The 15,163-nt window shown below is 37.7% G+C and overlaps 1 protein-coding gene across 1 annotated transcript in view; it reads right to left on the bottom strand.

Moving 5' to 3' along the window:
* HPS1 (Hermansky-Pudlak syndrome 1 protein) overlaps positions 1-13,850 on the bottom strand; it is a 35,674-nt gene extending 21,824 nt beyond the window's left edge. The window contains exons 1-7 of the mRNA XM_071656629.1: positions 13,560-13,850; positions 10,951-11,088; positions 10,515-10,627; positions 7,125-7,370; positions 6,676-6,905; positions 5,532-5,656; positions 1,585-1,779 (exon numbers count right to left, since the gene is read on the bottom strand). Of these exons, the coding sequence (XP_071512730.1) occupies positions 1,585-1,779; positions 5,532-5,656; positions 6,676-6,905; positions 7,125-7,370; positions 10,515-10,627; positions 10,951-11,088; positions 13,560-13,694 (1,182 nt within the window). The 5' untranslated portion in view covers positions 13,695-13,850. The remainder of the gene's footprint in view (positions 1-1,584; positions 1,780-5,531; positions 5,657-6,675; positions 6,906-7,124; positions 7,371-10,514; positions 10,628-10,950; positions 11,089-13,559) is intronic.
* Positions 13,851-15,163: the final 1,313 nt, after the last annotated feature.

Below are 15,163 nucleotides of genomic sequence, written 5' to 3'. Positions count from 1 at the left end.
TCCACTGACAGCACATCGACCCCGGAATACCACATCGATCCAATTCACTCTATTCCTTGCCCGCCTTTCACCCTCCAGCATGTTCAGGCCCCGATCACTCAAAATCTTTTTCACTCCATCTTTCCACCTCCAATTTGGTCTCCCACTTCTCCTCGTTCCCTCCACCTCTGACACATATATCCTCTTGGTAAATCTTTCCTCACTCATTCTCTCCATGTGCCCAAACCATTTCAAAACACCCTCTTCTGCTCTCTCAACCACGCTCTTTTTATTTCCACACATCTCTCTTACCCTTACATTACTTACTCGATCAAACCACCTCACACCACATATTATCCTCAAACATCTCATTTCCAGCTCATCTATGACACGTATAAGAATACCTGGGAAGTATTCTTATACATTTCAACGTATACATACATATACAGACATACACATACATACACATGTAATATTCATACTTGCTGCCTTCATCCATTCCCATCTCCTTGCTGGATTAGTTGTTTGTCATATCAAGAAATGTCTGCTACAAAAAGAGATAATTTCTCATGTACAGCTGCTCCTTTAGACTGCTACCTGGAAGTTGCTCAACACACTGCTTCTTCTCAGTTTCATTTCAAATGTGTGAAAGCGAAGTCCTGAAAAATATTACCTGAGATGGGATTTTCTAAATCAATCTGCAGATTTATGTGCTACTTAAGTGCTTTGATAACTCAAGAAGTTCAACATATGATGGTTTACACATCAGGAAAATTATATTATGGTTTAAAGTTGCAGTCATCTGGATCTGGATTCAGTCTATGGAATATCAATGAACCGAAATCTCCATGCTAAATAAAAGCCTGGGACATACTACAGAAGGTAGGAGATAGTATGCAGGCAGCAACCAGGGAGAGCTATTACCAGTAGTACCCACCTAGGTATCAGGAGGGTTAATGACTACTGCGTAGTGAGCCAGCACTTCAGTGGTTGTCAAGCTCCACTCCTATGACCCAGGTAGCTGTCTTTTCTTTCTGCCTCACCCCCACATAGACTACTGGCATCTGTCCGTAAACATACAATCTCTCCTTGTCATACATAACACTTAACAACACTCACACAACCCATTCTTTGTAACTAGATTTTCCTGCAGTGAGCATTATGAGCTACCGTTGCCTTTTTGCAGAATGTTAGAAGCAATAGACAGAAGCAGTGGGCAGGAACATTTAGCTAGAAGCAGTAAGTAGAAACATTAGGTTGAAGCAGGAGGAAGGAATATTAGGTAGAAGTAGCAGGAAGGAACATTAGGCAAAAACATTAGGTAGAAGCAGTCAATAGGAACATTAGGTAGAAGCCTCTCCAAACACTGTGATACAGTTGCCTTGTCAGTGGCCTGTTAAGGGTGAGGCACTTAAGGTGACAAAGCAGCACTGGATTTCAATAGTTATGGAGAATCTACTGCCTTCACCACCCCCTTGAGGGATTCCAGGTGAGAACAGATATCAAAGACACAGAAAGATAGACTGGCAGACTGAATATTTACTTATTCCTAATCTAATATGCTTTGCTTTACATTAAAAAATACTCTTTCTTTGATATACTCACCTGCTGTAGTGCTTTCTCTACACGTTCTGAGACTTTCCCTTTTGGAATACGTCTGGCCAGTTCCTGGGATTTCCTCACAGCAGTGTCACAGGCATCCAAGACCAGCTTTCCTCGTCCATTCACTTCTCCCGTAAGCATTTCCTCTAGTCCTGTTAATAATGTTGTGAGTTGCACAGACAGCTGAGTGCGATTCACCTAAAAAACAGAAATAAAATCATTCAGATCCAATGTGACCATCAATTAAAAAACTTAAAAAAAGCGAGTTGAATACACTGTTATAAACCAATAAGTAGTAAAAGAAGCTTGTGTGCAGAGATATCAAGAAAGATTGAGTGCAGAATGGCAAAAGGTGGGAGTTAATAAAGTTAAGGGAGTGGGTGAGGAATGGGAGGTATTTAGGAAAGCTCTGGTTACTAGTGTGATATGCTGTGCAAAATAGAGAAGGGAGGTTGGGCATGTGAAAAGGGAAGTGAGTAGTGGGATGAGGAAATTAAGCTGTTACTGAAAGAGACAAAAGATCTTCATGGGTAATACTTGCAAGGAATGAGAACAATGGAAAAAACAGCTGGTAGTCAAGGGGAAGGTGCAAGGGCTGTAAAAAGAGTACCAGTGAGTTGAGTTCAGTATCAGCAAACTTCAGGGAAAACATGAAAATATTTTGGAAGAAGGCTAGTATTGTGAGGATGAACAGAACAAATGGGAGCATCAGTGAGGGGGAAAAATACGGAAGAGGTAACAAATATTACCATTATCATTTATTATAATTATTATCATTATCATTATTTTACACAGAAGGCTCTGGTCACGGACAGATGTCTAAAGCAAAGACAGGCCTTAACTGAAATAGAGGATTAAGAAAGGGAAAAAGAAGAAACAAGTTAAAGCATTTACAAATTTTGGAGGAATTGAAAGACCTGTTTTTCAAAATGTGCCAGGTCACAGTTACTGTGAAAGACATGGGAAGGTGAAGAGTTTCAAAGCTTCATGGTGTAGGAAAATAAACAGTTATTGAAACAGCCCACCCTTGAGTATCCAACAACCAAACAGTAATCATGTGGCGCAACAGCTTGCCAAGTATCACATGGTCTAGCAAGTGGTGGGGGCACACAAGCAGCCAGCTCTTGGGAGGAAAATCCAATGTTATACCTATAGAAGAGGGAAAGTGAACCAACAATGCAGCAAAAGGCAAGCAGTTCAAGTTTTAAAGTTAGCCTGGGAGAGTTTATAAGTTGGATCACTTTCAATTCACCTCTATCAAGTAGGATCTACAGCTAGAACGAGCCCAGATGTGAGAACAGTACTCCATACAAGGGCAAATCAATTCTTTGTATAAACAGAGCAACTGCTCAGAAGAAAAGAATTTCAACATCTAAATATGACCCCTAGTTTCTCAAAGGCAGACTTAGCTTATTTCCATAATATGGGGTTTCAAAGAAAGAGGATGTTACAGTAATACCAAGTAAGTTTATTAGGTCAAGAGGTGGAATTACAGAACTCTCAAAGGAGAAATGAGAGTTGTGAGGAGCTTTTGATAGAGAGATGCATAGAAACTGGGTCTTGGAAGCATTAAACATAATTCAATTTTGTCTACCCCACTGAAATGTCCAATCTAAGTCTGAGTTTACAGAAGCAGTTGTGCTGAGTTAAGATGCATATTGAGTGAGAAGCTGCAGCAATGAATGACGTGCTGACTCGTCAGCATATGAGTGCACTTGGTTATTTGTGGAGGAGAGGAAATCATTGATAAAAAGGAGAAAAAGTGTAAGAGACGGCAAAGCCTTGAGGAGCATCACTGTTAATGGAGAAAGGTGGAAAGGCTGATCTGTCAACAACCACAGAGATAGACTGGCCAGAGAGAGAGCAAAGTGAGGAAGGGAAGCCAAAAGAAGGGAGCCTAGAGATGAGACACCAATGCCACACCCTGTCAAAAGCTTTAGATACGTCAAAAGCAACTACATAAGACTCCCTAGAATCTTTCAGGGATGATGACCAGACATTATCAAGATAAGAAAGAATATTGCCCGTGGATCTCACCTTATGGAAGCCATCCTGTGATCAGAGAGAAGACTGTGAGATTCAAGATGTCTAAGGATATGGGAGTTAAGGAGGGATTCAAAGACTTTGGAACTAGTAGACATCAAAGCAACAGGAAGATAGTTCAAGGGGTAAGAATGTTCACCCGTCTCAGGGACGGCATGTATCAACACATGCTTCCCCAAGAAAAGGAAGTCTTGATTATAAACTGAAACAGAACAGAAGGGCAAGCAAAGGTGCAAGTTCAGACACACACTCTTTCAGTACATGGGGATAAATGCTATCAGGACCATAAGCCTTGTTTATATCCTGAGAAAGAAATGTTTTTTAGATAGTCTGTAGAGATTATGGGGAGAAGCATAGGATTAGTTAGGGGAGCATCTGGGGGGTGAAAGAATGTTAGACTCAACAAAGGTGGAGTTACAGGAGAAACAGGAACCAAAGAGAGTTGCTTTGTCTACAGGATGGAAAGCTATAGTACTGTCAGAATAGAAAACAGCAGGATAGATACAGTGACAGAAGTTGACAGCAATGCCCTTAGCTAAAGGTCAAAAAGACCAATCAGCAGATGACAATGAGAGATTATCATACTTCTTTTGAATACAGGAATGCTTTACCTCACTAATAAGGTACTTGCAATGATTATGGATACTGATAAATGTTGAATGGGAGTCAGAGGAGGGAGAGTTTTCCAAGCCTGATACACCTAATTCCATGCCTAAATGGCCTCAGAACATGAATGGTTGAACCATGAATTGGAGGAAGAGGTCATCTTGAATGAAGAGGGGAAAAATCCTTCCATTTTCCCAAGAATAGTCTCTGCTATGCAACCCACTATAACTATCAATAAACTAACGACCTAGTAGCTGGAATACAAGCTTTTCATTTATTGAGATTTAAGATGTGAACTTATGAATTTTAAACATATCACTAAAACACCATTCATAAACACACACACACACACACACACAAAAAAAAAAACCACTAACTGTTACCCACCATAATTTTCTTGCCTATATCAACTTTATCTTGTATTTACAAGAGTAATGAATGAATTTCTCAATAAGATTATGGATGAAGGCAGCAAGTATGAATATGTACATGTGCATATATGTATATGTCTGTGTATGTATATGTTGAAATGTATAGGTATGTATATGTGCGTGTGTGGGCATTTATGTATATACATGTGTATGTACGTGGGTTGGGCCATTCTTTCGTCTGTTTCTTTGCGCTACCTCGCTAATGCGGGAGATGGCGATTAAGTATAATAAATAAATAAATACATCTAAATGAATCACAACATAACAATGTAGGTAATACTGTAATTGTAAATATGTCCACATATTCAGGACTTACGGACAAGTCATATATACATGAAAATAACTATCCAGAGTCCTATGAGCACTTCCTGAGACTCAAATAGCTTACTTTTACTCTATCTTCTTTGGCTGAGGTTTACTGTAAATACTTATCAAATTTTCTCTTATAATATAAATATCTGCACTTTGTACAAGTGTGTGAAATAAGTGCTTAAAGCTTTAAATGCACAAAAAAGTGACATAGTACATAATTAAGTTTAAATGCACATACAAAAACATAAAACACACACAGTAATCAAATAAGTTAAATCAACATAATTAAACTGCATATCCTTGAATCATGCTGTATCAAGATGAAATATAACCAGACTTTATTCCATATGCCATATAAGGATACCAGTGCTTTTTGAGATAAGTTGGAAAATATTACTCTTTAGCATTTCCACCATGTGAGATGGACAATGCACCTAAGGACAGTGAATAACCAAACACTACATTAAAAATTAGTATAACTCCTATTCTGCATTAATCATTCTACTTATAAAATATAATGCGTCTAACTGTCATTAAGAAAAACCCACATTCTCTTACCTCTGACACAATGACCAATGACAGTCCATCAGAGAGAGTTTCATAATGTACTAAGTGAGGAGTCAATTGGCACACTTCAGTCCTTAACAGCAAAACACAGCTTCGAATCTTGCCTTTTGATTCCTCTGAAAATGAAAAAAATAATGAAACTAATACCATGAGTGACTATGAACAAGATGGAGTCTATATGTACCCATCAAGCATGGCATTAGCTCTTGCCTAAATAAAGAATGGACACAAAACATCCACAAACTATTACAAGTCTAAGAAATTATGAAATTATTCATATTCTTGATTCGTTATTCTAAAGTAAGATACTGATTTTGACTCCTTAAACAATCTACAAGACAGAAATAATAAAGAGATTAAGAATATGTTAACAATAAAAAAGCTGATACAATTGGTCATACAGTCAATCCAAAAATCTGCAGTTATATCATGTGAGACAAGTACAATATATCAGTAAAACAAATTAAGAAAAACTCAATAATCACATGAGTACTTTGCAAAATAAGAGAAAGTTTCAAAAATTTTTTGTTAAAATAAATCTAAATCTTTCCTAAACATATTTCTGAATACGAGCAAAAACTGATGTATGAAAGGAATTCAAAGATTGACAAAGAACCCCGTGTAACTCCACAGCATCACCTGGTGAGGATTATTTATGAGGTAAATCATTTACTTGTCCGCATCAAAACTACCTTCAAGTACAATCCTTTGATAATTCTTAAGAGATCACTAAATTCAACCTTTCATATTCCATGAACTTCAAAACCCTCCACACTTTAGTTGAGAATGTAGTATGGCAGGGGAAAGTGCAATCACTGGATGTCAAACCCATTCTTAAATAACAAATTCCTCAACTCTAGCACATTGTATCATGTCGTAAATATTTTTGAGAAAAAATCGCAAGTAAACACTGATTAAATTATATCATCCTTGGTACAGAACTGATTATCACCAAAGTACACCATCCTTTAGTGGAATGAGAAATCACAAATAATAATTCTAATATATTAAGCTAACTCCAGAGTATATTTGTGTACCCTTATCCAAGATACCTTATAAGTCTCATGAACAGCTCTGCTGAGATAAATCTCAAAAACTCTTCACATTCTAAATTTTTTTGAAAAATAAAACTAACCCTCAACTTGATTGGCATTTCTGCCAAGTGAAGGAGTGTTGGGAATGCTATAAAACTCTCCTGAATCGCTACTGTCTAGCTCAATTCCATCATCCTCCTTCTTCTCATCTGGAGTCTCTGCAATTTTGGGACTGACATCTTCCATATAATCTGAGTCCTTTACTTGGCTTGCTTCCACCAACAAATTCATGAATAACAGATCAGATGCACCGAGTTCCTGGGCACTTCGACTGTGAGGGCAAAGTTCAAATGAGGTTAATCCCAAAAATTAAGTTAATTCATTTCGACAACTATTGCCAGAAAATCCTTAAATCATTTGACAAAAGCAGTAATCTCTATCATTATTGCAAGTGTATATTGCTATAATGAATGCTTTACAGAAAATAATATTAGCAAAAACACTAGACAATATAAACTGTTTAATGGTATACTGTATTACAAAATCATACCTTGAATATAATGCTAGTAACTTATTTCTCACAAAAAAAAGAGCATGACATGGAGTAAGGTCCTTGGCAGATTTCAATTTGTCAACCACAGCCGCTAAGCTCTTAACTGCTGCAGCAGAAAGTTCAGCATTAACAACGAGCCTTTCAACTGCTTCTACCAAATAGCTTTGTTCCTTTGCATATAATGTCTGCCAAGCCTCTAGTAAGCTGTCAAGTAAGCTACTCTTTTCTTCACTCTTCTTCAGGCTGTAAGAAAAATATAAAATTAAGAAAATATTTCTGCCTTTTGATGAAAGGGAGATGAGCAATAGCTTAACCCTTTAGCTGCATAATTTGATGCCACAGGCAGTTCCCCAGAGATATCATTTCTCAAAAAAAAAAAAAAAAAAAAAAAAAAAAAAAAAAAAAAAAAGCAATTCATCTTTTCAACTAAGAAGACAGAATTTTCTACATGACACTATAATTCCTTAAAGATCATGCTGAATGATGAAAAAATATCACATTCCCCAAAAGTTATGAAAAATCACAATGATTATCAGTTAGTGGTTTCAAAATAAGACAAAATATCCCAAATGCATAATTATAGCAACACTAAAAGTACTTTCCTTTTTCATTGTGACCAACATGACGTGGGCAAACCATGCCCTAATTAATGTCATCTCGATAAAAGAAAAAACATAAGGAATATAAAAGTTAAATGAAGAGGAAAAGACAGAAGGAAGAGAATTCCACATCTTAGCTGTTCAAGGGAAGAGGGAATGCAAGAGTAAACTCTATAGCATTACATCTGGTAAAAATGTAGCAGTGCTCAAGTTGCATGTTTCTAGAATGAGGTTAACAAAAGTTGAGCTATGCATATAAAGAATAAACATCATCTTAACTGAGTTCAAACCCAGAGCTACAGTGTTAAACGAATTTTAATCATCAAGCTGAACTATGTATAAAAACATATGTCCACAAAAGCAGTAATAAATCAAAATAATTGCAAAAGTAGTACAAGAGACCAAAGGCTACTTATCAATAGCTGCTACATAAACACTCTACTCTAATAGTTACATAAGCCATAACATCACAAGGCATCACCGCTTCACACTACCTCACCACAAGAACAACACCCTATAAAATAAAAGTACAGCTAAAATTGCCATGCTTTACATTGTGAGACACAGGACAAAGTTCTAACACATTCTCTTGGGTGTCATCATGTACTGGTAGGCTTACTCTCATTCTTCGGCATTCACACTACAAACATACAATGGAGTGGAAGAAGGGTACAGGAATTTCCACTGATAGAATAAAACACATACTTCTATGTTCATATCACTTGCTATCTGTTAAACTGGAAACTTTCTTGTGTTTACAAGTAAAATATACCTGAATTTCTAATAACTGCAAATAAATGTAAATGATGAAAATATCATACAAAGAATGAATATCAAGAAAATCTGATAGACTTTTATCCATCTAACTATACTTCTGACACCTGTTCCTTTCTGGAACTCCCTCAAGGGAGTGGCCACAGCAACAGAGTCTCCATAACGAGTGAACTCCACTGCTGCCTCTTAGCCTTTAATGCCTCACCCTTAACAGGCAGAGGACAAGTCTAGTGCAGTGTTTGCAGAGGCTCCTACCTAATGTTCCTACTGACTACCCCTAAATCTAAAAATAAGAACACTGCAGCTATGATTCACTGCATCTCATTCACTTTTCATGCAGTCTCATTACTATTTCTACATTTCAATTTCTGTAAGTGCACAGTGACATGTGGAGTGGGAACAACTGCCATATACGACCTAGTCTGATTTGAATGTAGCACATATCTTTAGAACTTTTCTGGTTGTTAGAGCTTCAAAGTCCTGTAATCAAAGGAAAGTTAGCATGCACTGATTTGATAATTCCTACACTTGCAAAATAATGATATCCTAATATTATGTATGTTTTAGTCTACCTACTCAAATGTTTCTCTCGGCAAAACTTTTAGATGTACAAACAAAATTAGTCAACCCTTTCACTTTCTTCCTGTTTTTGTTTCCAGACCACACAATATTTGGTCAATATCATCTCATCATTTCAGCCATCCAACATTCTTTGCTAATTATAATCATGATGCAAATACTTTTAAAATGAATATCACCAAAGTTGTGAATTATACCTTTCTTCCCATTCCAATAAAGACATACCAATTACTTAAAATTATTTCAAAGTGAGAGGAAGGCCACCTGTGACATGGGGAAATGGAGTGGAAGAATATGGGAGGGAGAGAAATGGTGGAAATAAATGCAGAATGGTGTATGCAAGGGAGGCATGTTAAGGACAGGGATATGTGGAGACTTTTGCTGTGGCCACCCCCTTGATGGGAATTCCGAGGGAGACCGGACACCAGAGTAATAAATAGATAGATAGGCAGAAGTCAAAGAATATGGCATAATATGAGGTGTAGACACAAATTATTCTTGTCATGGTCTATCAAAAATTAAGTTTTTGCAAGTCAAGCGAACTGTGGGCTCAACAGTTTACTGAAAAGGGAAACTAGCCACCTATAAGTGGTGGTAACTAAATCTTTGTCTGCACTTATGACTTTACAAAATGGCAGATAAACATAGTAAGAACAATAACTATTGATGAACACACCATTCTAAAGCACAAAAAATTATGATCAGAAAGGCAGAAAAGATATAATTTCTGGAAAGAAAGTTTAGAACTTGTGAATAGCTATTTCTTCTTAAAGGAAAGGCCAGTGAGCAAGGGAAATGAGATAGCACTACTCCCTTTAGGACGATAATTTGGCAGTATCCTCATGCCATCTTTAAGATTTACCTAACAACCACACCCTAAAGGCAGGGTTATCTTCCATATACAGCTAATCCCTAATGTCCCTCCTATAGTCAAACAGCCAAATCATGCATTCAATGAAGTAAGTGGAACGTATGAAGACTGTGAAATCCATAGGACTTTCAAAGTTTGTGCATTCTAAAGGTTATACGAAAACCAAGCAGTCTTCAAAACCTCTGAAGCCAGTGAAAGATACAAAACCTGAGAAGCCAGTAATGGTTCCTAAATTCACCAAAGACTGTTTGAGGGTGACTAAAGCCAAATTCTTCTGGTTTATAGATTTCAGTTTAAGTTAAACTGTAATTAGACAAAATCATAGAATCTATGATCAGGACAAGAGAATACCCTTCAATCATTGAGGAAATTAGAAATAATTTAAACACTATGATGGTCTACCATCATTCAGACTGAAAGATTTCATCAGTAATGGGTCAGCTTCACAAAGGTTACCGAGTATAGGATAACTCCTACCTCAGGGTATCAAATATCCCAAATTTATGACATTATGACACAAAGGACGGATAACATATTGAAACTCTAATAATCACAGCTACTCACGTGGTGACACATGGACCAACAATCAACTGCACAATGCGTATGGTAATGCTAGTTATTCGCTGTAGATGAGATTCTTCCTGATGACCAACACCAACAAAAAGATACCCAGCATACTGAAATACGAATACTTAAGTTAGATGAAATCCCAGTATGATGTTTCAAATCATAATGATTAATTTGGCACCATTTAACCTGATTTGTTTTTAAAATTCAAGTTCCTTTTCCTTTTTATATAAAATGAGAATGGGCAATGTGAATGTTCTTGTATTAGTGTATGTGTCAATTCTATTATATATCTAAAATATGGAGTGAGTTCATGGATATCTTCCATTTAACTACTTTCATTTTTGTTATGCATGATTGTGTCATCAAACTGCTAAGCCTTAATGTAATATACTGTACTCACTCACAGGACAGCCAAACAAAGCAAACTAACCTCTTGAAAAACAACAGTGGTTCCATCCTGACAGGAAACTGAGGTATAAGGATTGTTAAACTGCGTTGCCATAATTCGCTGGGAGGTGACAAGAGGAGAGAACAACTGCACCACTATGTTGGGATCCAACTGTGCAATCTGAAAATTAAGGTTAAAATTGTGGATTGCTAAAAGTTATATCAAAAATATGAAAAATGGTGAAATAAACTTCGTATAAAAATCCTCAAACTATATAAACAAAACTTTTTTGAATACATTATCACAACTCATACAACTACAAGTAACTGGAGTTCTTTCGGATTCTTTTCTCGATGAGATTGATTTATGTTCTCTGACACAGGCAAGATGTGATAGCATCAACTTAACCCCAAGCATAACTCAATCCATAAAATAAAAGTGCAAAATTGTGATGACAAGGTGTTTCCCATCTTAACCTCATGCGATGAGCTACTGGTGGTTAGTCTATCAACTTTGTAAACAAATCACACAGTAATTCCCAAAACCCCCAAAATTGGGATCAGCACCACTTCAAGTTTCCTTACCACATCAACTCCATAACTGACATGTTCAAAAGTAAGCAAATGTTAGGGGAGGCAAAAGATAAGAGCTGATACCACTTTCTAAGTCAAAACCAGTTTTCTGCAACTACTGACCCTTTAGCACCTTCAGATGGGTAGTTATGTGAGCTTAGCGATGCCTCTAGGTATATAATTACACATGAAATTTTGTGCCTCAATTTCAAAACCACACACTGAGCCTGTGTGGTGGAAGTGCACAATAATTCTTCCCCACAATCCATCATCCTTCGGCCATGCCAATGAGAGCACATTTTCATGAGTTTTCTTGGAAATGAAACTGAGCAGCTCTTAGCTAGATTTCAAGAAAGGGGCAGATACTCTTGAATCATTTAACTGGCTCTTGCATCACAGCTTTCCCAGTATGTGACAACCAGCATCACTAAACCCAGAAAACCAATTAGTTTATGAAGAGCTTTCCCTAAAAGATTTATTGCGGGGGAAATAAACATGAATCCAAACAATGGCATGCATTTGGTTGACGCTGCCCACACTCTGAGTGCGGAAATTGGCCACTGGAGCATTGGCTGTTATGATGCCTACTTATTTCCTTCAACAGTAAGTTGTGGAGTTCTCTTTCTGCATTTGTCTTTTGCTCTTCATATAACCTCTCTTCCCGTAAGAGTCAGGTCTATCAACAACTGCACAGCCCCAGTCAAGTTTTACTTTCTCATTTACACCAAAGATGGCTTTGATTGAGGTATGTTTTGTCAGAAAAAAATGAGTTGACACCATTCGACAAATTCCTGTTGATGAATGCTGAATTCAGGTGAATTCCTGATGCTTTTGTAAGCATTTAGAAGTTCTTAATTCCCTTCAAGCTTAGCACTCTATTGTCACAGAGAAGGCTCCCCATGACAGAAAGGACAAATTCATTCATTAAACCATTAACATATCAGTATGTTGGAAAATTATCTATACACACATGTTAATGAAAGATAAACATGTCCGTGTTTTCTCTCATTTCCACTGCATGTTATGTCTGCAAGAGATTTTCCAAAACCGCCTCATGATTATAAGAACGTAATAAGGTGAACACTTGAAGTAACAGATTTTTATAGTTTTCTGTACTGGTATCCAAGACAACAGGTGCTTTCTAATTCATTTTCATTCAAGCAGTCTTGTCCTGAAGCAAAGATCTTAACTGTTTCAAAAGTTAATGTATACGCACTATATATATGTATATTGGAAAGGATCACAATTTTGTGCGTGATCAAGATATTCCTATGTTTGATTTTCCCCGTGGACTCATAGGAATATATGTATATATAACCTCCTCGGTTTTAGCTGAACTTTTTTCCCATCCCTCCCGAAGTTTGGGTATCCACGTTAACAGTTCCTTCCAATGGTTAATCAACTGAATGTTTCTAGAGGGGATATATGAACAGTCCGTACTGAGAACCTAACATTGCAAAACAAAATCACTGAGTAACCCGAGCTACTTTACATGTCAAGGGAAATCAACTTTAATCTTAAATCATATGACTACCAAAGTCTTGATTTAATTTTTTTTTTGTATACCATGTTAATGTCCTGATTTTGGTCAGCGTTAGTATTTCCTTCGTGCAAATGTCAAGTACATTCTTCACTATGTAGCAAAATGCAACAAACATCAGTAATGCTGCTATGCTTAGTCTACAACAATGAAAATAGTTAAATTTACGTTGATAAATAAGGATAAGAAATATATAAACGTAAACATGTTGTACTTCATATTAACTCACACTTTTCCTGATCTTCACATATCCCCCCCCACCAATCAACAATTATCAACAACATGAAGATAATAAAAAGCTGTAAATCATTTTAACACGATGTATAACCTCTCATTTTAACATCACATTATCGTAATGGAAAAATATCTTATACTGAATGGTATTTTCGAGGCGACATTAAACTGGCATTGGACTGGATTGTAATGACAAATAAAATGATTTGATCATCTCTCTCTATCTTTATCTATCTATCTATTTATCTATCTATATCTATTTATCTATGTCTATATCTATCTATATATGTGACTACGGTTAATACCTGGTCAGGCTCGAGCTGTGCCTCGGCCAGCAGGCCCTGGGAGACGGCCAGAGTGCGTACATGTCTGACGAACTTGTGGTCACACCGCAGGTAAACCACGTCGTTCAGCTGGTCGAAGACGAGCACGGCCAGCATCCTGACGACCCACCTGCCACGCCCCTCCTCTCTCTCTCTCCTGTGGTCTGTCACACACACACGCCTCACGGAATGGCCTGGTCTGTCACCTGACCCGCCTGCAGCACACGTCTGCTCACCACAAGCGTCTCCTCCCGTCTGACCAGCTGAAACTCTCTACCACCCCGACAACTCCCATTGGTTAAACAGGTCTGCAGAGAGAACCAATCATAACTTCATAATTTTTGGTACTCGCTGTTGATTGGGTAAAGTTTGCTCGATCTTTTACTAATAAGAAGTTTAAAGGTACAGGCAAAACATCCGTTTTCTTTCGTTACATGTAGCTCTATTTTCAGGGGTAACTAATCTTATGTCCCTCTATTTCCATAATTTCACATTTATCAATTAATATACATATTCAGTTGGGGTCATATATGTAGAGAGCGTCTTATGCTCTCAAAAATATTTTGAACGCATAACATAGGCACCCATCATGACAATAGCAGTCAACAGGCCTGAAACCTCAATAACAAATAAAAAATCTCATTATTCATCATAGACGAATCATTCATCCATATTAAAGAGTGCAAACCAGACTTGTACCTCGAAACACACACCCCCAAGTCTCTGCCAGCGATGGCGGCACATACACCCGACCTGTGCTGCTCATGGCGTCCAGAGAACACATTTCTAACCTATGCTCGTAATGGCGCCCCGAAAACACACACCCGAACTATGGCAGCAACGCCACTGACAACACACACCTGACCTGTGTCAGTGTTGACCCTCCTGACCTTTGCCAGTAATGGCACCCCGAGAAAACACATACACACACACCTGACTTGGCCCATCATGGCCGTCATTGGACCCACATCTGACGGAAGCCATATATGTAGAGTGTATGGTCGACGAATTTGAGCGCCTGAAGGAGTTTTTCTATTGATGGTTAATACATACTGTAGACGACCTTACTGACCTTAGTAGCTGGAAGTCCAAATAACTAACTAACCTCCCTCCCACCCTAAGGTGAAATCGCACCTCGGTAGTTCAAATAATTCACTTTATTAGTATTCTACAATACACAACGCACGGCATGTCTCGCGGGGACAGTCCGCCTCATTAGGTGCAAACAGCTCACAAAGTTTAAAATCTCACCACCAGGAAAACAGCTGAAGTACATTCTACTGTCGCCATGCCACGGTATACACTGATTGACCTGGTCGTTGATGTGAATGTAGGAAGGGGGGGGGGTCTTGTGGTTAAGGGGGGGGGGGTTGTGTGGTCAACCTGGGTAAGAAGATGCGTGTTCAAATATCTTTTTTTTTTTTCATCTTGTCTCGATGATTCTATCATGATGATATGGTTGGTAACAGGATGTGGTTTAAAGTTCCCTGTAGGGAGACAAGTTTAAGTTATCAATATTGACAATTATGACAGATGCAGAGACACATTATTAGTATAATGTGAATAAAACTGGGTTGTTTAGTTTG

Source organism: Panulirus ornatus, chromosome 63 (assembly GCF_036320965.1).
Source record: "Panulirus ornatus isolate Po-2019 chromosome 63, ASM3632096v1, whole genome shotgun sequence".
Classification (NCBI taxonomy): domain Eukaryota; kingdom Metazoa; phylum Arthropoda; class Malacostraca; order Decapoda; family Palinuridae; genus Panulirus; species Panulirus ornatus.
Note: the sequence above shows the minus strand (reverse complement) of the source record. Positions and strands in the feature narration are given on the sequence as shown.